General features: G+C 48.7%; 1 protein-coding gene across 1 annotated transcript in view; it reads left to right on the top strand.

Moving 5' to 3' along the window:
• The window catches only part of LOC308528160 (17-beta-hydroxysteroid dehydrogenase type 3-like), a gene marked incomplete at its 5' end in the record, with an annotated part of 44520 nt that overhangs the window by 1652 nt on the left and 19193 nt on the right, over positions 1 to 23675 (top strand). The window contains 7 exons of the mRNA XM_081103699.1: positions 1207 to 1253; positions 14607 to 14682; positions 16272 to 16379; positions 17750 to 17817; positions 19400 to 19435; positions 22163 to 22197; positions 23261 to 23342. Coding sequence (XP_080959825.1) covers positions 1207 to 1253; positions 14607 to 14682; positions 16272 to 16379; positions 17750 to 17817; positions 19400 to 19435; positions 22163 to 22197; positions 23261 to 23342 — 452 coding nt within the window. The remainder of the gene's footprint in view (positions 1 to 1206; positions 1254 to 14606; positions 14683 to 16271; positions 16380 to 17749; positions 17818 to 19399; positions 19436 to 22162; positions 22198 to 23260; positions 23343 to 23675) is intronic.

The following is a 23675-nucleotide window of genomic DNA, read 5'->3' as shown; positions in this document are numbered from 1 at the left end:
ATCCATCATCATTACTGAGCAGCACGACCTTGACCAAGTTAAGAATGTCCTCTCTCTCGGCTTCTGATCTAGGAATTAAGAATAATGATGGTCCCTACTTTAGGGCTTGTTTTGAATATTGAGATGTTGCATCTATAACACTTGAAGCAGTGCCTGGCAGAAAGGAAGCTCTCGATAGATGCCAGCCATTTACTGATGCCATTATCTTAACTATAGTACCGGCCTCGTCCTGGGTGATTTCTGATACCCCCGTAAGAGAGGGGAAGTGGTGACGATAACCCTGAGCGTGGTACTTCTAGTAAGAGGGGCAGGTAACACCCTGGATTCGCTCAGAGGTACCTAATTAAACAGATGATGCCATTAGCAGCTACTAAGCCCGGTGCCCCTGCCAGGGTGCTGCTGGGAGCGTGCACAGCTTGGTCTGCTCTCACCTACAAGTGTTGGGTATAGAAGGATGAGAAGGCCCATCTGATTGTTCTATATGAATCAACAGGCCACTGAGCATTGACTCTTCAGGGCCCTCATTTTATTTCAGCCTCTTCTTGCATTTCTGTGTTTTCCTCTTTGTTAAGTTCCCTGCCTTCCATGGGCATTGATTGCCGCTAGTCTGTGGGGGAGGAGAAGGGAAGGAGGGAGAACTGGACTTTTAGGAGGAACCTTGAAATGTCCCACAGTGACAGCTGGCTGTGTGGGTAGAGAGATAGCAGGTGCACTGCTTGCCCTTGATGCGTTAAGGCTTGGAAATGTCTAAACCCTTATGGGGTCTGAAGGAACTGTTCCCTGCCTGGGGTGCTTTGTTTCATTTTGGGGTGTGTTTTCATGGCCTCACCAATCCCTCAAAAGGAATAAAAAAAGTTTCATTGTGAATGTTTAATGAGGGAAGTTGAGTGCTGCTTTGGAATATTTAAAAATATATATATATTTTTATTGATTTCAGAGAGGGAGAGAGAGAGAAACATCAATGATGAGAGAGAATCATTGACTGGCTGCCTCCTGCAGCCCATAGCCAGGGCATGTGCCCTTGACTGGAATCGAACCCGGGACCCCTCAGTCCACAGGGCGACACATTATCCACTGAGCAAACCGGCTAGGGCTGCTTTGGAATATTTAGTGTCCTAGGGAGGTGGCCTGCAAGAACACATGGCCAGCTAGATAGAGGACTTTAAAGGTTCAGCTTCCCTTTGAAACCATTTCTGCTTTTTGCAGTGATCACTGGAGCAGGAGACGGGATTGGGAAAGCGTATTCGTTTGAGGTGAGTTGTGTCCTTGGCCTTCTCTGCCTCTTGTATTGAGCACATTATAAAGCAACAGACATTCATTATGAAGGGACCTATTTTCTGTAAAAAAGGAAATTTGGAAGTCATAATCTCACTCCCTGGATACCTTTAAAAAATGCAGTGATATTCAAAAGTGGCAGTATCTCCCCTTAGGAGTTGTTTTACAAATACAGGGGCATTGTTATTTTCTAGTGGAATTGTACCACAAGCGTCATATACTTAAGCACAATTTCAAAAAAGTATAAACTACTTTTCTCTTATGTATCCTTTACATTATGCTTAGGGCATATATTGATTTAAAACATCATTTGTGTGGGCAGAACATATTATCTATGACTTTAACTCCACGAAGATCAAGGGGCATTACAACTATTATGTAAAGAGAGGATCTGATAGGGCCGAGTCGCTGCAATGTTAGTGTCTTTTAGTATTTCTCTCCAGGCTTCTTGTTGCTCTGCAGATAGATCCATAGATTGATTGATCGATAGACAGATACCTAGGGAATAGATGGGTACCTTTAAAAATACTTTTATAGCATATGCAGTCTTACATGCTATTATTACTGTGTTATTACAAATTCCCTTAATAAAGTATTGTTTTCCTGGAATTCCTATGTATTTTATTTCTTACTAGTGTCATTATACTGGACAATGTGAAATACGAAAGAAGAAATACTAGTGGAATCTTAGGAATTCTGAGGACGACTGTTAGAAAATCAGTGACACCTTAAAGATAGAATCGAACGCGTTTGCGTCGTGAAAACTACAGCCAACAGCAGTGCAGCACCCAGGTGTTTTCTTGTCCCCGAGGTCGTCATCACGACAGATGCCAAACCACCTGTGTGAGAGGACAGTGCAAGGTGCATGGCAGGCACTTGACAGAAACTGTTGGGACTTGAACAAACCTAAACTATTCCAGTTAGAAAAGCTCCCGGTGCTGGTCTTTTGGGACGGCCCCTCCCCATCCTGTATCCTCTGCCCATAAGTTCCTGGGCACAGACATTGTGCTCCAGCTCTTCGCTCTTATCCTAACTGGTGAGTAACAACTTTCTGACGGCCAGTGGTTGCTCAAGGCTCAGCGGGTGAGTGTTGAGGTTGGGGAGACTGTTCAGCAGCCACTTTCCAAAGTCTTGTGTCTTCCATTCCCCAAACGAGAAGGACAATTTTTCTCGCTGTTTGCATCAAACCTGTATCACCTTTTATATAACCATTTCCACCTTAGACCAGGTTTCTGGTCTGACCCCTCATCCAAAACTTCCACGGCTCCCCTCTCAGTTCTCGGCATTGCCCAGAAACGTGGGTCCTTTATGATTTTCCAGATTCTTTCCTCAGATTCATGCTGACTTGGCCTGCTCGTGGTCCCCGTGATGCTTGAGACTCAGATACTTTTCTTGCTGTAGAGGGGACCCGTAGGGACGCTCCCCTTAGCATTCGTTTCTCTACTGTTTCCGAAAGCCGTGGCCTGGGCGTGGGACGCTGAGGGGCCAGCCCGCCCTCTGGCACTCACTGTCTGAGACTTTGGACAGTGACACATTCCTGGGCTTCTAGGCTTCACCAGCCAAGACACACCTCCCAAGAGCCTTCAAGCTCTGAGTTCTGCTTCTGTCCTAGACTGATTCTTGCTTTGCTCTTCTCCTGGTGTAACCTCTTCCTGTGTTCTCTGTTGTCCTTTGCTAAGGCTGGGAGACAGTTTTCTGGACTTCCTCCTTCCCTTCACGCTGGCTTTTCTCCTTCCAGCGAGCCTGCCCTTTGCTCCCTGGTAGCTGCTGCTCCACGGAGAGCAGTGGGGCGACAGGGTGCTGTGGACGGTGATGGCTGGGAGCCCCAACTGGGAAAGGGTTAGCCATCTCGTGTCACACCCTGCCTTCCATGCTCCCTGCAGAATCTCCACATCAAAACCTGGAGGCGATGGCAATCCCACTGGGCTTTTTAAAGGTTAAATGGGATGAGGAGGGGCAGGTGCTTTGCACCGAGTAAGCTCCTCAAGGGCAGCCACTGCTATTTTGGGTGTTTAAACTGTTTTCTTTACCACAAATTCCTTTTTATTTTTTTTAATGAGGAGGAAATGTACTGTACTTACCATATTTTTACTTTTTCTATTCTTCTTTCTTCCTCCCTGATGCTCCAAGAGTCTTTCTATATATATATGTTTATATTTCAGAGAGGTGGGAAGAGGGAGAAAGAGATAGGAACATCAATGAGGAGAGAGAATCATCGATTGGCTGCCTTCTGCACACGCCACACTGAGGATTGAGCCCGCAACCCCGGGTATGTGCTCCACACTAGGGATTGATTCTTGGTTCATAGGTCAATGCTCAACCACTGAGCCATGCAGGCCAGGCCCAAGAATCTTTCTTTTGTTATTTCCTGTCTATTAAGAGAACTTCCTTTAGCTACTTTTTTAAGAAAAGTCTGCTGGTGACAGATTCTCTTTGTTTCCCTTCATCGGGGAATGCCTTGACTTCCCCTTTGTCCCTGAAGGGCACTTTCGCTGGAAGAGTTACGGGTGATAGTCCTTTCTTTCAGCACCTGAAAAATGTGGTGCCACCCAGTTCCGGCCTCAGAGTCTCTGATGAATCTGATGTCATTCAAATTGTTTTTCCACCTTTAAAGAAGGAGTTGTTTTTCTCTCTCACTGTTTTGAAGATTTTTTTCTTAGTCTGCAGAAGTTTAGTTTGAAAGACAAATTGGGAGCCGAAAACCAGGAGTACAGGCTTTATTAGGGGGAAAACCTGCTGGGCTGTCTCGCAAGGGGAGAGCAGCAACCCGTGCAGAGGTGAGCACTCCTTTTGAGGGGAGGAATGGGAAGGAATGGGGGCGTAGGGTACTCAGCAGGCGCTGATTGGTGGCTTAATGTATGGTCCATATAAGGTACATGGTTAGACACTACGGTACTTAGGGACAAGGGCTTAGGGTATTTGGCAGGTACTGATGGGTGGTTCAATGTATAGTCCATATAAGGGACATGGTTAGGCACTCAGGTGTTTCCAGGCTGCAGGTTACGTCATACTCTGCCCACCAGCTGGGAGAAGGGAGGATCTGTCATTGTTATGATGTTGCTTGGTGTGAATTTCTTTGGGTTTATCTTGTTTGAGGCTCACACAGCCTCTTGAATATGTAAGTTTACATCTTTTCACAAATTTGGAAAATTTTCATTCAGTATATCTTCAAATAGTTTTTCTGCCCACCCCTCTTCTTCTGGAATTACAATGACATGGATGTTAGATCTTTAGTATAAGTGTCTGAGATGCTGGTCATTTATTTTTTCCCCCCAGTGCATTTTTCTCTGTTGTTTTGATGGGTAATTTCTATTGTTTTACCTTTAAGTTCATGAATTCTTTCCTTGGTCCCCTCTATTCTGCTATGGAGCCCATTCATCGAATTTTTAATTTTGGTTATTGCATTTTTCAGTTCTAAAATTTCCATTTTGTTCTTTTCTCATATCTTCTATTTATTTGCTCAAACTTTGTATTTTCCATGGGTTTTGATTGTGTTCATCCTTGCTCATTAAGGCTTTTTACGATGGCTGCCTTAAAATCCTAGTCATATATTTCCAACATCTGTGTCACTTCAATGCTGGCATCCGTTGATTATTTTTACTTCACTCAGATCGAGATCTTCCTGGTTCTTGGTGCGATGAGTGACTTCTGATCGAATTTTGGATATTTCTGATTTTATGGTAGAGGCTCTGGGTGGTATTAAATCTCCCGTTTCAGGTCTATGCCACGCCAGTATTGCTGCGTCAGGGGTGGGGCCGACTTGTGCCCACGGGTGAGGGGAGGCCAGGCCTCCCCCTTGGCCTTCATTGGCACACGCTGCTGCCTCGGTCCTATGGGCTGGGGTCGGAGTGACCCCATTAGGTCAGTCTGGATGGGAGGGGCAAGAGTGCCCCCTCACTGCTCCCAGGAAGCCTCCAGTGGCACTTGGGGAAGGGGCCTCCTTAGCATGGGGTTGGGGTGGGGGGTGATGGTGCAAGTCCCGCCCTCTCTGCCTTCCCTGTTATCTCCCAGGAGGAGGGAGGGAGGGAGGGAGAGGGAGCCTTGGCTCTGCGAGTGGTGATAGGAGTTCAGGTTCTGCTGATGTTGGGGCGGGGCGGGGGCGGGAGGGGGGCTGTGAAAGTCCCTGCTCCCTCCTTGGCTCCTCTGATGCCGGCCTGGCTGGGGGGCGGCCACTGTTGCCGCAGCCTCCCAGTTCTAGCCATACTGCTCCGTGGGTAAGGGCGCTGACGGATGGCGAGGTCTGGCTGTGGTGACAGAGAGACCCAGTGACAGTCCTGGTTTTCCTGATGAGCAGGTGGCTGTGCTCAGGTTCCTTCTGTCTCGTCTTGTGGCCTGTGCTCTGGTCTTCAAAGCTGGAGCGGGGCCGTGAGCATGCCTGTGTCCTGAGAGCCCTGTGGCCAAGCCCGGCAAGAAAGGCCAGGCGTCACTCGCCACTGCCCGTGAAGACACGGCAGGTGCTAGCGCCCCCTAGCGGTCCCCGCCCGCGTGCACACCTGCACGGTTAGCTCTTGCTCATGTCCGCGCTAATGGAGTCCTGCTTTACACAACCCGCTCTCAGCTTTGCTTCATCCCTTTACTAATCCAGGGCGGAGCTCTGGCCTCGGCAAAGCCATACAGACACCTGCGTCCTTGTTAATGACCTTGCGCCTCTTCATCCCAGGGTGTGCCTCGTCTCGTCCATCAGCTTCTTAGGGATGGACGCTGAGGTTCTTCATTTTCGTTTTTACAAATAATGTTTAAGATCCACCTTTGAACATGTACACACTCACATATACATCCCTGTCGGTACGATAGCTGGCTCATGGGTATGTGCACTTCAATATTGGGTACCATTGCCAAATTGTTCTCTACATGGCAGAACCAATTTTAATCCATCCCACATTACTATACATTTTATTATTGATGTAAAGTATGCATTTAATATAACTTAAAATATTGTACATTTTCCTTTTTGTCACTCTGATGTATGTAAATACACCTGTACTCTTGGCTGTTAATGCCCAGAGAATGCTAGAAGCAAAACGCATGACTAAGACTGCCGGTTTTACGCCTCCACATCTGGGCAGCTCTAGTGCCCCCCCAACATCTGGGCTGGCATGGATGCCGGCACTGCTCCAGCCCCAGGGTGGCAGACAAGGGCAGTCAGACTTCTTCTCAAGGCAGCGCTCCTGGAAGCCAAGGGAACGGCAAAGAGCTGGGCCTTGGAGGAAATTCACTTCCCAGCTCTGCTTCAGACCAGCCAGGAAAAACCGCTGCGCCCAGCTCTGCTTCAGACCAGCCAGGAAAAACCGCTGCCGCCCTGCTCTTGGCCGTCAGCACACACTTACTTGGCACATATGGTGGAGCCTTACGCCGTCTCAGCAAGGAATTTCTTCTTCCGACGTTTACATGGCTCGAGTCTAAATTATTCCCGCTGCACTCTCAGCTCGTTCTCTCTCATCTTGCCTTAAATGTAAACAGTAGCTTTTAATTATTTTTATGTTCCCCTGGATTCATTGCTTTGTTCCTGGGTGGCTTGTCTTCAACCCATTAATTTTGTTTCAGGTTTTGAGTACCCTAGGTTCATTGTACTATGCCATGATGTGTGTGTGTGTGTGTGTGTGTGTGTGTGTGTGATGCATAGGCATGATTACAAAAGATAATAAAATGAGTACTGTGTCCCTTATCACCCAGCTTAAGAAATAGAACACCAGCCCTAGCCAGTTTGACTTAATGGTTAGAGCATTGGCCTGTGGACTGAAGGGTCCCAGGTTCAATTCTGGTCAAGGGCACATGCCCAGGTTGCAGGCTCAATCCCCAGTAGGGGGTGTGCAGGAGGTAGCCTATCAATGATTCTCATCACTAATGTTTCCATCTCTCTCTTCCTCTCCCTTCCTCTCTGAAATCAATAATAATGTATTTAAAAAATGAAATAGAACATCACTCTCATCCTTGAGACATTCCATAGTCACAACATGCCGTTGTGTCCCTCCCTCACCCCCACTCATGTAAGCACAGATCATGATCATTGTGTTAAAATGTCCTTACTTAGAGCGTTCTATTACATATGCACGTGACCCTAACAATGTGTTGGTTGCACCATTTGTTTTGATTTCCATGCAAACTGATTCAGATGTCTTCTGCAACTTGCTTTTGATGGATCAATCATGCCTTTGAAATTCATCCAGGCTGATGTGTGTAGAACACGGTTCACTCATTTTCATAATTATGTAGTATTCCATTATGTAAATATGTCCCGGTTTAGCTACCCTTACCTCTGTTGACAATCTTTTCTGCCGTCTCTGCTTTGCTTCCACGAACGCATTGTCCGTGTCTCCAAAGGGCTCCTCAAGAACGTGCCCAGGAGCAGAACTTAGGCAGAGGCAACGTTGTTCGGTAATGTTGCCTCCAGCCAGTTTCCAAAGATTCTGCGTTGAGGTGATAGCAGCCTCATGAACCGAATAGGGAAATGTTATCTCTTTTATCCTTTTGGAATTATTGTTTTTTTTATTTGAATGTTTGATAGAGTTTATCTGTAAAACCACCTGTGGCCGGAGTTTTCTTTGTGGGACAATTTATAAACGATTTACTTACATCATTATCAGCATCACTTCTTATTTATATGAATATATCATATTGATTATTGCTATTATTTTTAGTGACTATATGACTATCGGGTTTTTAATTTTTCTTGAATAAGTCTTGGACTTATATTTTTCAAGAAATACATTTATGACACCTAAGGTTTCAAATGTGTTGGCACATACTTTTTTTTCTTTTTAAAACATTCTCTTACCATGTTTAGAAAACTTTAGCACGAAACACATTTATCAACGGTTACCATCTAGTTCACAAAATCACTGGGAAGGGGCAGCAGCTATATCTGAAAATGAGTAGAAATACCGAGAGGCTGGGTGGTGGGGGACACAGCAGAGCCGCCCCTCCCTGCAAGTTCACATTCCTCCTCCATTTTCTCTCTTCTTTTGGGAACTCTAATTATTCAGATGTCGGGTAATATTATTTCTGGAACTCCTATTATTCATCCCCTATTAGCTTTTTCCCCTCTCATAATTTCTATTTCTTTGGCTCTTTGCTTTCCTGTCAAAGAAAGGATTTCATTAATTTTATTCTTCAGCTTTTCTACTAATTTTTTAATTTTTTGTTCTATTGATTTTTAAATTTCACATTTCTAATACAATTAAAAATGAAAACCTTTAAAAGAAGTTAAAAATTGTTTGCCAATTCTGATGGTGTGTTTCTCAGCTGCCTGTGCAGGCCTATGTAACCCTGTTTTATGGGTCATCCAGGGTTCAAACTGCTGTATCTTCCTGATGAACGGACTAATGTGTATTTCTAGTAATACTAATGTGCTTTAATGCCTGTTGTGATTGATATTGACAAAGCCGTGCCTTTTTTCTTTTGGTTGGTGTCCATACATATAGGCAATGTTTTCTCTCATTTCAGTTTCTACCGTACGTTTTGGGTGTGTTTCTGGAAGATAGCATGCAGCCGGTTTTAATTACTCCTCTTGGGTGTTCTTGTCTTTAATGGAGCATAGCGTACGGACACTTCTGAAATCCTGCAGATATTACGATTACAGTGTAATCATTGTGTTCACTCAGCCAAATAACTCAAAGGATCGCTAATATTTTAAAAGCACAAGGATACCTGTGAAAACTTGTTGGACTTTTATTTAACGTAGCTAGGAAGCATACAGCAGGGAGACAGAGGAGCTCCTTGGAGAGCATTTGATAAGCGGGGCTGTATGTAGTCAGTCGGGAAAGGAATGTGAAATCACATGGGCAAGATAGGTACCAGCCGGGCTCCCTTTCCACGGGGCGGTGATCGCGCCACCCCTGGGTCAGCCTCTCGGCCAGCCTCCGAGCCCGCAGACGCCTCTGTCCCTGGCCTTGTTCCAGGGCAGTGGTTACCTGCCCCAGCGTCAGACCAGGTCAGGCAGCTATTGGAAAACATTCGAGGGTGGTGTTAGTAAACAACCCAAGCATTATTGTTTTGCCTGTATCGAAGTTTGGGATGATGTGTTCCTTAACGATTTAACAGCAAAATTAATTTTTTTTAATCACAATGTGTGCATTATGGCCTTGTTAATGTGATAAGGTTAGGGGTAACCTTATCTACAAAACAAACTACAAAGGCTAGAGGCAGTTGTAAAATAAACATTTGTACACAAGAAAATTAAGCTGTGGCAGGGGTGTTGTAAAACTTAGAATTGGCATAATTAGCTTAATAAAGAGCAAATGGTGGGAGAAGACACGTCTACCACACTCACTTTCATAAAGGTGGAGGTCCGCCCCGGAATAGAGTCTGTTACATAAGACAAAAAAAAAAAATACACAAACTTCTTTGTGCTAAGCCACTGAAATTTGGTGTTATTTGTTACAGCAGCTAATGCTATCCTAACTAATGCAAATTAACAAGAAATGTCCAAGATTTACATGAAGAAACTTTAAAAGTGTTTAGAAGAATGTATGAAATCTGAATAAATGGATACCATATTTATGGATGAGACATCTGATTACAGCCAAGATGTAACTTCCACCTAAATGTCTCTAATTTTAACATAATACTTTAAAATATATACAACTTTATCTGTAAAATCACACTAAGAAGATTAAAAAATAACATTTTGAAAGAGAATAATACAGGGTAGGGACTTCCTCTATCAGACATCAGATACCAAAGCTTTATTGTAAGATTATGATTAAATCAGAAGTGGCCATGTCATTTAAATAACAAACAGGTCAGTGAAAACAGAACAAATTGATCAGAAACAGACCCGTGTACTTATGAAAATTTTGCATATGACTAAGTTGGCATTCAAATCAGGAAAGAAAGGACAAATAGAAAAATGTCGTTGAGACAATTAGCCACCCATTTTGAAAAATATAATGCTAGATGATTTCAACCTCACACCTTTTTCAAAAATAAATGACAATAACCGAAGAAACTATGAAGGGTTGTAGGAAAATATACTTATATCCTTGGAGTTAGAGAAAATCATAAGAAAAAAATTAAACCTATCAAGTCACAAACTTGATAACATTAAAATAACCTATCATGTATGCCAAGACACCATAAACAAAGGAGAAACACTGCTACATATACAGTAGGCAAATAATTATTACCCAGAATATATAAAAAACCTCCTACAAATTTATAAGAAAACTAGAGGCCCGGTGCACAAAAATTTGTGCACGTGGGGGGAGGGGGTCCCTCAGCCCGGCCTGTGCCCTCTTGCAGTCTGGGACCCCTCGGGGGATGACCACCTGCTGGCTTAGGCCTGCTCCCCGGGGGATTGGGCCTAACCTGGCAATCAGACATCCCTCTGGCAGCCCAACAGCCCTCGGGGAATGTCCACTTGCCAGTGGGGAGCAGACCTAAGCTGCAGTCGGACATCCTTAGCGCTGCTGAGGAGGCAGGAGAGACTCCCACCACCACCGCTGTACTGGCAGCCATCAGCCTGGCTTGTGGCTGAGCAGAGCTCCCCCATGTGGGAGTGCACTGACCACCAGAGGGCAGCTCCTGCATTGAGCGCCTGGCCCCTGGTGGTCAGTGTGTGTCATAGTGACCAGTTATTCCCAGTTGTTCTGCTGTTAGGGTCAGTTTGCATATTACGCTTTTATTATATAGGATAGAGGCCTGGTGCAAGGGTGGGGGCTGGCTGGTTTGCCCTGAAGGGTGCCCCGGATCAGGGTGGGGGTCCCACTGGGGTGCCTGGCCAGCCTGGGTGAGGGGCTGATGGCTGTTTGCAGCTGGTCACACCCCCTTCAGGGTGGGGGTCCTCACTGGGGTGCCTGGCCAGTCTGGGTGAGGGGCTGAGGGCTGTTTTCAGGCTGGCCGGCGACTGAAGCTCTGAGCCTCTATTTTTTTTCTTTTTCTTAATTCTGGGATTTATTTACCTTCTATAATTGAAACATTGTTGCCGTCACTGGCGCTCCCAGCTCTGAGGCCACGGCTGGCTGAAAGCAGGTATCTGGGGTTTGTTTAGCTTCTATAATTGAAACATTGTTGCTTTTGGGCTCAGAGCCGGGAGGCGGCAGGCGGGGGACCCTGGCTTCCTCCATCACTGGAGCAAGCAAACTTCCTGCTCGCTTCAGCTGAGTGGCTGCCGGCCGCCATCTTTGTTGGCAGTTAATTTGCATATCTCGCTGATTAGCCAATGGGAAGCGTAGCAGAGGTATGTTAATTACCCTTTTTGTCTTTTATTAGATAGGATGACAAAAACCCAGTAGAAGGATGGTCAAAGGGTATATACTGGTATTTCACACATAAACATACAAACAGATAAACATACAAAAAGATACTCAGCCCCACTGTTAATTGGAAAAATTAAAACAATAAAAGGATATCATTTCTTGACCATTAGATTGGACAATTTTGAAAAGTTTGTTAATATAAACAGAGAGTGAAGAAATAGATATAATTGTATTTTTGATGGCACAGTTTGAAGGGAGGACATTTGGGCAATACTGTTAAAATTTAAAAAGCATATACCCTTTAACACAACAATTCCACTTGTCTATCTACTCTAGGAATTGATTAACTTGTATATACAAGGAGCTATATAGAAAGGTTTTCTTTGTGGCAGTATTGGTAATAAGAAAACTTGACAACAACTTAAATGCTCACCCATATGAGCTATAAGCACCTGGAAGCAATAAAAAGAGTCAAGTGGCTCAGCATGAACTGATGTGGACATATGTTCCATGCTCAGGGATAAGACACAACATTATGTTAAAAAGGTAGCACTTACAATGCCATTTGTAAAGTGTGCAAAGAAAGAAAACCCACAACACACACATTTACTTCTGTATGTTCTTATATGTGCGTGTAGATGCTGAGATAAAGTTAGGAAGGATCAACGCCAAACTCCAGGCAGGGAGAGCCTATGGTGGGTGAGGAAATGGCACTGTGGTGGCCTCAGGGACGCCTTCTACAAGGAGAATGCACTGGTGTATTCAATAGTATAATTTAATAAATCAAAGCAGACAAATATGTAGACGCTGAGGCTTCCACCCCAGAGATTTTTATTTGGATGGTTTTGGTAGGAATTGGTGTTTTTTGACATCTTCCTGGGTGATTCTGAGACCAGTGGCTTGAAGATCGAATTATTGGTTATTGTAGACCCTATAGTACAGTCTTTAATTCGGCTTCTTATGTTTCCTATAACATGTAATTCCTCATTGCAATGCTGGCATAGTGCTCGCTTTGACCACATATGTCCTAAAACCGGAATGATATAGAGAAGATGAACCTGGGCCTGCACAAGGGTGACATGCAAGTTCATGAAACATCCCATACATTTGTCAACATCCAACATTCTCTGTTGTGTATTGAAACATGGGTTTCGGGGTACAGACTTCTTGTGGCTTCTTGTCTGATGAAGATGAAGAGTAAATTCATGGACTAACACATTTCTTTAATGAAAATGTAGAAGTTTATTGGAAGCATATACAAACTCCACTGGGCAGAGGTGTCCTAAAGGGGACCCCCTTAGGGAGGGGCCCCCAAATGGGAAAGCCTGCTTGCTCTCTCTCTCTCTCTCTCTCTCTCTCTCCCTCCCTCTCTCTCTCAAATGGAAAAAGAAATCCCTCCTCGTGTCCCTTTTCTCCGGCTTATATATGTTGCAGTCCTTGTTTGAACCTGACCCTCTCTGATTGGACCTTTCATTAATTTAGGGCCCCCATGCTTTCCTCATTGGTTACTTTGTTACACAGTGTCAGTTTCAAAGGCCAAAGCCCAGTGGCGCCCCCTCTTCCTCTCCCCTTGTCTTATAACATTCCTCTGTTCTCTGTGAAAATATGTTTCCTTCGTTCCATTATCCTGTGACTTTTCTATATCCTCCGTGAATGTATGTCTTCCTCCCTCCTCCTGTGGCATTTTTCTGTCCGTTGTACAAGTAAGATAAGCATTTTGGCGTCTCCAAACTGCTCAGGTCAGGGCTGCTTTTGATCTACCTTCTAATTGCTTTAATTGCTCATCCTTCACATATGCATGCCTCCCCCATGGACACTCTGTATTCCCAAAATCAGCCTATTTTGTCCCTAGAATTCCCTTCAGTATAATTTGCCACAATTTAAAAAGTAACAGTATAAGGCATTTAATTAAAACCATAGAGAAAGATTTTAATGAACTGGGTCCTTTGTCACTAACTCAAATGTCATCAGCCTGTTTGCAAGATCATTGGTTTTCCTTCTGTCCTCAGGCAAAGCTCTAATTTTGCTCACGTGTAGCATTGTTCGGTGCGAAGCCCGCGTTAATGCATGCCATTCCCGTCCTGCGTCCCTCGGCCCCCAGGAGTCAGGCAGTACCTATCCCGAAGAGACTTCCTTGTGGGTCTCAGGGAAGCAGGCACGTACCCTCCAGTTGGGAGCCAGAGGGCAGGCGACAGGGCTCAGGCATGAGCATGTCTGTGCAGAGTGAACCACAAGGAGAGCGTCCTTGTGAGCAGGAAGCAGCTCAGAAGGTGCTGCAGGAATCGGGTCTTTATGGAGCAGTGCTGCCTGGGGCCTGTTATGTAAAGTACTAGAGGCCCGGTGCATGAAATTTATGTATGGTGGCCGGGGGGGTGGCGGTGGTGGAGATCCCTTCAGCCCAGCCTGCACCCTCTCCAATCCGGGACCCCTTGGACATCCCTCTCACAATCCTGGACCGCTGGCTCCTAACCGCTCACCTGCCTGCCTGCCTGATCACCCCTATCTGCCCCCCCTGCTGGCCTGGTTGCCCCCAAATTCCTCCTCCCCTGCCGGCCTGGTTGCCCTCAACTGCCCCCTGCCCCCTCTGCCAGCCTGGTTGCCCTCAACTGGCCCCCCGCCCCCTGTGCCAGCCTGGTTGCTCTCAACTGCCTTCTGCTCCCTGTGCTGGCCTGGTCGCCCCACGCAGCCTGCTGTTCGGTAATATGGTCGTCCCTCACTGCCCCCCCTGCCGGCCTGGTCGCCCCATGCAGCCTGCTGTTCGGTCATCCATCCGGTTGTTTTGGTTGTGACGGCCCCTGGCTTTTTATATATTCGGATAGTATAGCTTCTTGCAAATCCTGATTTCCAGCACCAGTCCATGCCCAAGCGGTCCTGATGAGAGGACGTCAGGCTGTGGTCTGTACAAAAGGGAACGTGGACCAGTTCCTCGCACGTCATAAACACAAGCAGGATTATGTCATGTTTAGCCTGGCCCAGGGCGGCTGTTTTGCTCAGAACCCAGAAATGTCTGCACATTTAAACCCAGAAAAAGCAAGCACCTCGCCTTGGGACCCAGAGGGTGATGCCCCAGTTCACCTTTCAGTCAGGCCTTCCTGTCTGCTGACTGTCTCCTCTCTCTTGGTTTTCCCCTCCCAGCTAGCAAGACGAGGCCTCAACGTTGTGCTGATCAGCCGGACGCTGGAAAAACTACAGGCTATTGCCGTGGAGATTGGTGAGCGACCCCAGGGAATGAGGGAAGTGTCTGTGAGCCCTCTGGCCAGGTCTGCTCTGGTCCTGCCTGCAGAGGCACCGCCAGCATCCCCCCTGCTCCCTGGAGCCTGGGGCGCGGGCCCTTCTGCGGGAGCTCAGTTTGCAAAGCTAAGTGCAGGCTGTGAAGGGGGCGTTTCGTTCACGGCCGAGTCTCTGGCGGGCGAGGCAGGATCAGAGCAGCACCAGTAGGTCTTCTCTCTTCTCTGGTCCTGCGTCCTCATCTCTAGAATCAGACCTCCCCATCCAGAGGCCCAGCTTCCTGGTGGCTTCTGCCACTCCCCATGGGTCTGTGCTCTGCTCCGTGCAGGAAGGGGAGGGGCGACGCTTCGTGGTGACACTCAGATTTAAAAAGAAAGCCTTGGTGCAGGGCTGCTGTGCGGCTGTGAAGACTGCACTGCACAACGCTGGGAGGCCGCACTCACAGGACAGCGTGTTATTATCATGACCCCTCTGAAGTGTCCTTCGCTAATGACGATCACAGTATCCCTTTTCGGGATTTGCATTTTAATGATTAATGATTAATTTAATAATTAATACACTCCTTAACTCAAAGGAATAGGCCTTTAATGATAAAGACTCGGGAAACCACGGCAGGCCGCCTGGGGGACAGTCTGTGTCCCTGGGGCATCAGGAGGCGGGCGGGGAGGCTCAGTGCCCTTGGGCCGATGAATTCTGCGTCTGGGTATCAGAGGTAACTCTGGCCAGGATTCGGGCATTCTTCAGTGCTCCTCCCGCAATGTTAAAGTGTGATTTTCATCGGCCTCTTAAAGAGCAAGCAGTGTCTTCAGTCTGAGAGCACCCCACCCCCAAACTATGCCTCAACATCACTTGCCCCAGAAATATTGGGTCTGGCTCCAGCGCTGAGAGGGGCAGCTGGTGGCATCTGTGCTGCTTCCACATCTGGCTGAGCTCCTGCACAGGCAAGTTCACCGCACGAGGCTAGTTCACGTGGGAGAGTGGCAGGGCCTGGCGGGGAGCAGGGCGGGTGCTTCGGGCCAGGCACTAGCTTCTCAGCTGGTTTCTCCTCTGGAAAATGGAGATGGTGCAGGTAAAGGCTTGGTGAATGCTAACGTGTTGGGCAAATGCAGAGGGTGGCTGTGTCTCTGGAGGTACCCGGCGCGGCACAGGGGGCATCACACTGTGCCTGCAGCCCTTAGGCCAGGCCTCTCCACAGAGCGAGCACCAGAGTCAGCTGGGGCGCGGTGCAGAAGACCCCTGGCCTCCCAGGGGTGCCTGGTTCTCTAGGTCCCGGGTGGAGCCTGAGGTTTTGTATTTCTAACCAGTTGCTGGTGGTGTTGATGCTGTGTTCTGGGGACCCCACTTTGAGAATCACTGTGTTCAATCTAATGCGTGTACTTGTTATTGTGGTAACGCTCAGACTCACCCCTCTAGCACATGCCAGCTTTATCTGGGCTACTTCTTGTCTCTAATGGGGTGGTGGGCTTGTGCTCATGAATGTCGCTCAGGCTGCGTGGGAGCGCAGGGGAACTCCACGGGCAAGAGGGGATTTGGACTCGTGATCACTGAAGAAGAACATTGTCTCAAATGCAGAGCGCACTACAGGGAGGAGTGTGAGGATCATACAAGCAGACTTCACCAAGGACGACATCTATGAGGATATTAAAGAAGAACTCAAAGGCTTAGAAATTGGAATTTTAGGTAAGCAAATGGCAATGCTCAAAGCGTGTTGTAATACGTCAGTGCAATAGCCACCTCGGTGACCCTTGATTATCCCACGGTGGCTTGAGCTTAACCCATAACTGTGTTTTAAGCTGTAGCATTAACGAATATTAAAGTTCAGTTCTTCAAGAGGCGTTACCTGACTAACAGATGTATATGTAGCTTTAGAATGTATCAGACCTCCCTGACCGCCTTCCCTAATGTCAGAGAGGATGGATGTTCTCTCACCGACTGACACTGACCCTTGGCGGGAAGGGGGAGTCTCAGGAACACTCGCCGAAGGACCAGTTACCCAACACGCTTGGCTGTGATTGACCCATGAAATGGCAGCGCAGTGCACGTACTTGCGAACTGACCACCTTATTCAGGACACAAGATGATGTTTTTTCTGTGATGATTATAAACACGCTATTTCATCACTACATACACAGTACAATGTCTGTATTGTGCATAGAAAGAAGGTTTGATTTCTAAAGTTCCTGCTGAATTTAAAAAAATAATTACTAATTCTTTTTACTAATAACAATGAAAAACATATCGTTGCAGAAAAACTGGAAAGAGTAGAGAAGCATATAAGAGAATTATGAATTTCTTAAAATCCTGATGCCCCAAGAGAGCATTTTGGTGCATGTACTTCCAGATACATATTCTCATATGTCTACATGGATCTTACATGTTTACACATATTTATTTACATATTTACTTGTTTTAAATTTTGTTCTTTCCATCACCACCTGTCCCGTCTGTGCGTTGTGCATTTTTAAAAGCCGTTCGTCACACACGCTTCCCCCTGCCGTCAGCTGAGCAGCCGTGGTTGTGAGTGACTGACTGCGCTCCAGCCAGGCCGCACCCCGTTCCCTCCATGTGTTTCCTGTCCCTGGGTCACGATCTCTTCCCTCAGGTCTGTTCAGTTATCAAATCATGTCGCAATGAACGACCTCAGGTATCAATCTTGTTGAAGGTATTTTCTTCTTTTAAAAAAATATTTTTATTGATTTCAAAGAGGAAAGGAGAGGGAGAGAGAGAGAGAGAGAGAGAGAGAGAGAGAGAGAGAGAGAGAGAGAAACATCCATGATGAGAGAGAATCATTGATCGGCTGCCTTCTGCACGCCCCCTACTGGGGATCAAGCCCACAACCTGGGCACGTGCCCTGACCGGGAATCAAACCCTGATCTCCAGGTTCATAGGTGGCCACTCAACCACGGAGTCACGCCGGCCAGGCATGAAGGTATTTTCTTAAAAACACTTTCCAAGAGAAGAATTTCTGGGTTGAGTGTAACTGTTTTTAAGGTTTTCAATAAACATTTGCCACTGGCTCTTCTGACATCTTGTTTTGCCTCCCCCGGCAGTCAACAATGTTGGAATGATCCCCAGCCTTCTGCCGCGCCATTTCCTTGACACACCGGACGAAATCCAGGTACAGCTGTGCTTTCTGTGGCGCCGTCCTCTCAGCAGGGCCGGGGAGGGTGTCTGGACAGAATTCTGTGTCCCAGGAGGGTATCTGGAGGGTTCCCTTTCTTCTCATCCCTGTACTTGGTCCACAGCAAGGCATCCCTGCTCATGGCCATTTCTAAGGTAAGGGTCACCGCTCCCCGCCTCCGCACATCAGCACCTGCTTGCCGGCTGCTGCCCTGGTCTTGGGGGCTCTGTGCTGTGCTTCGTAAGGGGTCACCCTGCCTGAAAATTTTATGGCTGTGGATGCAAGTGGGAGAAGCTCTTTGGTTTTCTTTGTCTTCCCAGGTAATAAACTTTGTTCAGAGTTCAGCGTGAGGGAAGTCAGTGATACAAACTCTGCGGTTGAGGTATTTATTGTAAGTTCAGCAAGCGTGGCTCAGACCCATGGCCGCCATTGCTGGCCATGCGTGCATTTGGTGCATTTAGCAGCCCTGAATGGTACTCCTTGTTACGTCTTCCCAGGCTCTGACCTCTGAGGTCATGGGGTCATATCCAGGCTGTCGTGCTCCCAGTCCCCGACTGTGCAGGTGTTCCCATGCTCCCACGTGAGTCCGAGAGGAGCGGGGCGGAGTGCCCACTGCTGGGACGTAGCTGCACAGCCTTGCCACACCCGCCTCTCCATTAAGCAGATGCCATTCTTGCTTCTTTCTCTATTCATGTCTGTACTTGTGCCCGTTTCTGTGTCTACCCCTCTCTCCCTCTCTGTCTGTCTCGGGAGACTCTACTAGTGTCTTTATCTGGCCTTTCTCTTCTCGCTGCCGTTGTCCCCAGGCCCACGCACGCTGCCCCCTTCCTCCAGCTGGGAAGTAACCGCTCCCTTGGAAAAGCTGTGTCCACATTCCTCTTTAAATCTTTTGAGGAAACTCTTAGTAATTGACTTCGTTCAAGATCACACTCCACAGAAGCACATACGGACGGCAGCCGTTTCCCGGTCCTGGCGCAGGCGTCCTGAACTTCCAGGGGGAGCCGATGTGCCGGCTGGGCGAGCGGGGGAACAGCTCAGACGCCTGCCTCCGCCCACTTGATGTTTCTTTTTTAAAAAAAATATATTTTATTGATTTTTCACAGAGAGGAGGGGAGAGGGAGAGAGAGTTAGAAACATAGGTGAGAGAGAAACATCGATCAGCTGCCTCTTGCACGCCCCCTACTGGGGATGTGCCCACAACCAAGGTACATGCCCTTGACCGGAATCAAACCTGGGACCCTTCAGTCCACAAGCCCACGCTCTATCCCAGGGGTCCTCAAACTACGGCCCGCGGGCCACATGCAAATACAAATATTGTATTTGTTCCCGTTTTGTTTTTTTTACTTCAAAATAAGATATGTGCAGTGTGCATAGGAATTTGTTCATAGTTTTTTTTTAAACTATAGTCTGGCCCTCCAACGGTCTGAGGGACAGTGAACTGGCCCCCTGTTTAAAAAGTTTGAGGACCCCTGCTCTATCCACTGAGCCAAACCGGTTAGGGCCACTTGATGTTTCGTTAGCATGACTGCATGTCAAGAGAATGTCTCAGCTGATTTGTGGTTATGGTTGTTTATTCCAGAGCCTCATCCATTGTAACATCACCTCGGTAGTGAAGGTACGTGATCAGTGTATGTGCCGAACGCATTAACGTGGGGCAGCTCCCGGCATGTGGCAACGCCGGACACCCGGCCCTTCCCTGTGGAGGGGGCTCTCTGGACTTGAACTGCACTTGACTGCGAGGCCCACGCGTGCCCTTTCGGTTGTCTTGTTCTGTTTTCACCAAGCGCAGGGAGGGATTCATGCTCCCTCGTGTTTGAGGCCTATTTCTGCCTTCGGTCTGCCACATGTCAGAACATATTAGACCTGATGCTGCTGAAACTGATTCTGGATTCCAGGGTGACTTTTTAAAAAAATTCAGGACTTTCGTCTGATTTTATTCTAGTAAATAGAGGAAAAGTCGCTCTGTTGGAGAAAAAGACAGAGGGCAGGCAAGGATTTTATGGACTCTTGTTCCATAAGTACTTGCCAATTGGAGGTCATGTATCTCTGACTCCAGCTCAGCCACTAGCTGGCTGGGCAGCGCTGGGCGTGCCGTTTAACTCCCTGGAACCTCAGACCCTTCATCTGCTAGGAAAGTGTGGCACTGTGTCGTGTCGGGTGCTGTTCAGCACAAGCATCTGTAGGCACGACGGCCACGGAGCTGAGCTGACTGTGCCCTGGAGAGAGCGGGGGGCGGGGGGTGGGGTGGGGGAGGGGAGGGCCCTCCTGGGCAGGCGGTTGGGGGAAGGTGCTGCTGAGAAGCAGGCCCAGCCGCCGCCTGCTGAGCAGATGGCACTTCTGTGTGAACACGGGTTTCTCTCCTCTGAATGGCCTGTGAGTGAACCGTGGGCTCTGAGCCCCCCCTGGCCCCACAGCCGGTGCCTGGCTCAGGCCACAGAGTTCACACCTGCGCCTGGCGCCCTGTGGCCATTCCCCAGGCCCCGTGGAACCGCAGCAGGGAGCCAGGTGTGACCCCTGGCTTCATGGGTCCGGACCCTGGCTGGGAGCAGCAGGAGGCTCAGTCTCATCTTGAGGACGTGGACTGGCCGCGGAGGACGGCTTTCCCACAGGAGAATCAGCTGCTCTCGACCTAAGGAGAGGGGATGGATGCTGAGTAGAGCCAAACAATTTTTTTTTGGGTGGATAAGTTGGGCTGACAAAAATTGTTTTTACCATTGACTGTTTTTCTGTAAGCATAGTGGTATTTTACGTAGCCTGCCCTGTGTTCATTGGTACACACATTCTTTTAGGCTGAGCAATCAATAGCTTTTCAAACTCTCAGCTGATGTATATGTAAGTTTTATATTTCCAACTGTTGTCGGTAGTCTTATCACTAAAATCTTTCACATTATTTGACACGTGGATCTCTCACTCTTGGTCCATTTGATCAAGGGGCTTCCCAGATGTATTTGATAACCCTGACTCCTTTAGCAGAGGAATGTTTTGATTTGCTAAACAATTATTTTATATATTGTTAGACACTGACTTCCCTAAATAACAGAGAAAACACACGGGAGGTTAGCTTATAAGCATGCCACCCCAGCTGTGCACGCTGGTGGGAGGCATGACAAGTATCCCTTATTTATTCCACAGGAGCCGTCTGGGAGTAGGAGAGGCCCCTGTCAGGGCAGGGATGGGAGACGAGCTTGTGGGCAAAAGGGAGGTGAGATCAGAGACTAAATATTGGGAGCTTTGTGACAGAGACTCGCAAACCCGACGTCCTCTCTCTAACTGGGATTACTCCCCCGGGAGGCTAGAGCATTCAGCCGGGAGGCTTTGAGGACGTGCTGGCGTGCTCCTCAGTGACGCTGGAAAAGCCAAGGAAGGGTGATGACAATCTAGCCCTCATCCTTTTCTCACCTCCCTTCAAATCCAGGCTTTCAGGAGGCAGTCCCGTGGGTCCTAGGGACCACCCCCCACTCTGGAGGCCCCGCAGATAGGGCGTGGCAGGGACAGAGCCCCCCGGGAGCTCCTGGGGCTCCCAGGCCACGTGCAGAGACTGGCAGAGCTAGTCTTCTGGCCCCAGGCCTTTGGATTTCTCTGCTTTGCCCCACCCGTTTGGTTCCTCTCTGTCTCAAACCTGCTCCCCAGACAGGGCCCCGTCCACTCGGATGTACGTTTGAGAACCCTTTAGTCCACACAGTTGCCGCCTCCTTAATTCTTAAAACGTGTGCCTTACAATTACGACGTGAAAAGCTCTTTAACGGGATGTTTAAGCTCCCAAAGTTGCAGAAAAGACCTCTTTTGGGGCAGAAGGTTGGGAGGGGGAAGGGACTTCCCAATACAGTTGTGATTCTGACAGACCGACAGACAGACATGTCTGTCTGGGGAGCTAGCACAGACCACGTGCAGGTTGCTTATGCGGCCGCTGTTGGATTGTCAGGTGTCCTTCCCGGTACTTGCGACGCTCATGGACACCTGTGTGATGTCCTGGTGCCCCCCGTCCTCACTCATGGCTGAGGCTTGTGACGAGCAGCCTCCGCTTGCCTGTCTCCTGGGTAGAGAGTATCTGGGACCCTCAGCGCTGGCCCCACACCAGGACAGTTTCCATGATTTTCCACTGCCCTCGTTTTGCAGGAAGACTGGGGCTTTAGCAGGAGAAACCAGAGGCCTCTGAGAAGTTGGCCATTTTCTGAGTTGCGTCCTGTAGGTTCCGGCCTGACTCTAGTGTTGCCAGAATGACCTCCAATGCACGTGGCCATCTGAGAAGATTAGGCAGTTCCCCAGCCCCCTCCCACACCCACTCCCCCAAGTTGCACCCCCATTGCTATTGTCAAGGCTTAACGTTGACCTTCTCTTGTAGATGACCCAGCTCATTCTGAAGCACATGGAGGCAAGGTGAGGCCTTTCTTTGAAACGGTGGAGCGCACGGGCTCCCTGGCCTGGCCGGCGGCGGGTGCGGAGGCTGGGGCTGGGGCGCCTCTGGCTGCGGCTTTAACAAGTGATAACACTGTGATGACAGGACATGGACATTACAGGGGAAATAACATTCTGCCCCGGCCAGCTTGGCAACACACAAGCATAGTGAAGGTCAAGTGTAACATCCACTGGAGGGAGGAAGGGAACAGCGGATTCAGCACACATTGTAGTAAAAAATTAACTTATGTTGAGCATAAAAAAAACTTCAGAAGTTGGCCTGAGACCAAGACCATCTCTTTGTTATTATAAATTTCAGCTGTTGTCAGAATGAATACTCCAGTTTAGTGGTAAAAATCAGCACCCCATCAGCACCCCATTAGCACCCCATCAGTGCCTCCATTTACGCCACGTCTTTATCACCCTGTTACCCACCCATAGGAGCCGGTCTCACGCACCCACGGGAGCTGGTCTCACGAACCCACGGAAGCCGGTCTCAGGCCGTGTTCATGAACAGCAAGTGGCCGATGGCTTTGTCCTCCCTCGAGGAAGCGAGGCTGGCCCTGCTATTCTAATGTGCAGTTTCGTGGTTTTTCTGGATCAAACCGGTCTCATTGGGGTGGATTAAAGGGATTACATTTCCAAAGGGCACTTAGGGAACCCCGGGACTTGTGAGGACGCCTGTGTGAGCAGGTGATGGGCCATCCAGCTCCACCCAAGGCTGACTGCATCTGCCTTGTTGAGGGTCGTCATGGGCAGAAGGGCCCTGAGCGCCTGTGCCCGCGCCCGAGGGGGAAGGATCCCCTCCCCTCCTGTCTGCGCTCAGTGGGTTCCTGCGTTTCGGTGGGGGCCCCTTGTTGCAGCAGAACCCCTTCCCGGTGGCAAGCCCTGACACCCACTGACTGCCCAGCGTCACCATGTGGGGCCGTGGCCCTGAGGGACGCAGAGAGGGGTTCCCCGGGCTCACACGCGCCCCGCGGTTTCTTCCTTCGCACGGAGCCCCCAGGCAGCACAGCCCCTGAAACGTTGCTTCTTTGCCTTTTAGGAGGAAAGGGCTCGTCCTGAACATTTCTTCCGGGGTGGCCCTCTTTCCCTGGCCTTTCTACTCCATGTATTCGGCTTCCAAGGTGAGCGACAGCGCGGAGTTCCAGGCTCCTCCTCCCTCCCTTGCTGTTCCCGCTTGCCATTTTCCTTTGGCCCACCTGGCCGGCCCATGGGCAGATGGCCAGGAGGCGCTCTCCTGTGTCCAGGGCGGAGCTAGTCAGCAGGGGTTTGGGTGCACAGAAGGGGGCACAGCCTGGCTGAGGGCTGGCGAAGGCCTGCAGCAGCATGGAGGGGGAGGGGGCGCAGGCGGGTGCAGCCCTGGCCCCAGCCCTCACTCACCTCCTGGCCTGGGAACCCTGCTGTCCACTCTGGTTTCCTCCCTGCCCTGGAGGCCTAGCCAGGTGTCCCCGTGCCCT

This window comes from Myotis nattereri (genome assembly GCF_964212035.1).
Source record: "Myotis nattereri genome assembly, chromosome: 12".
Taxonomy (NCBI): Eukaryota; Metazoa; Chordata; class Mammalia; order Chiroptera; family Vespertilionidae; genus Myotis; species Myotis nattereri.
Note: the sequence above shows the minus strand (reverse complement) of the source record. Positions and strands in the feature narration are given on the sequence as shown.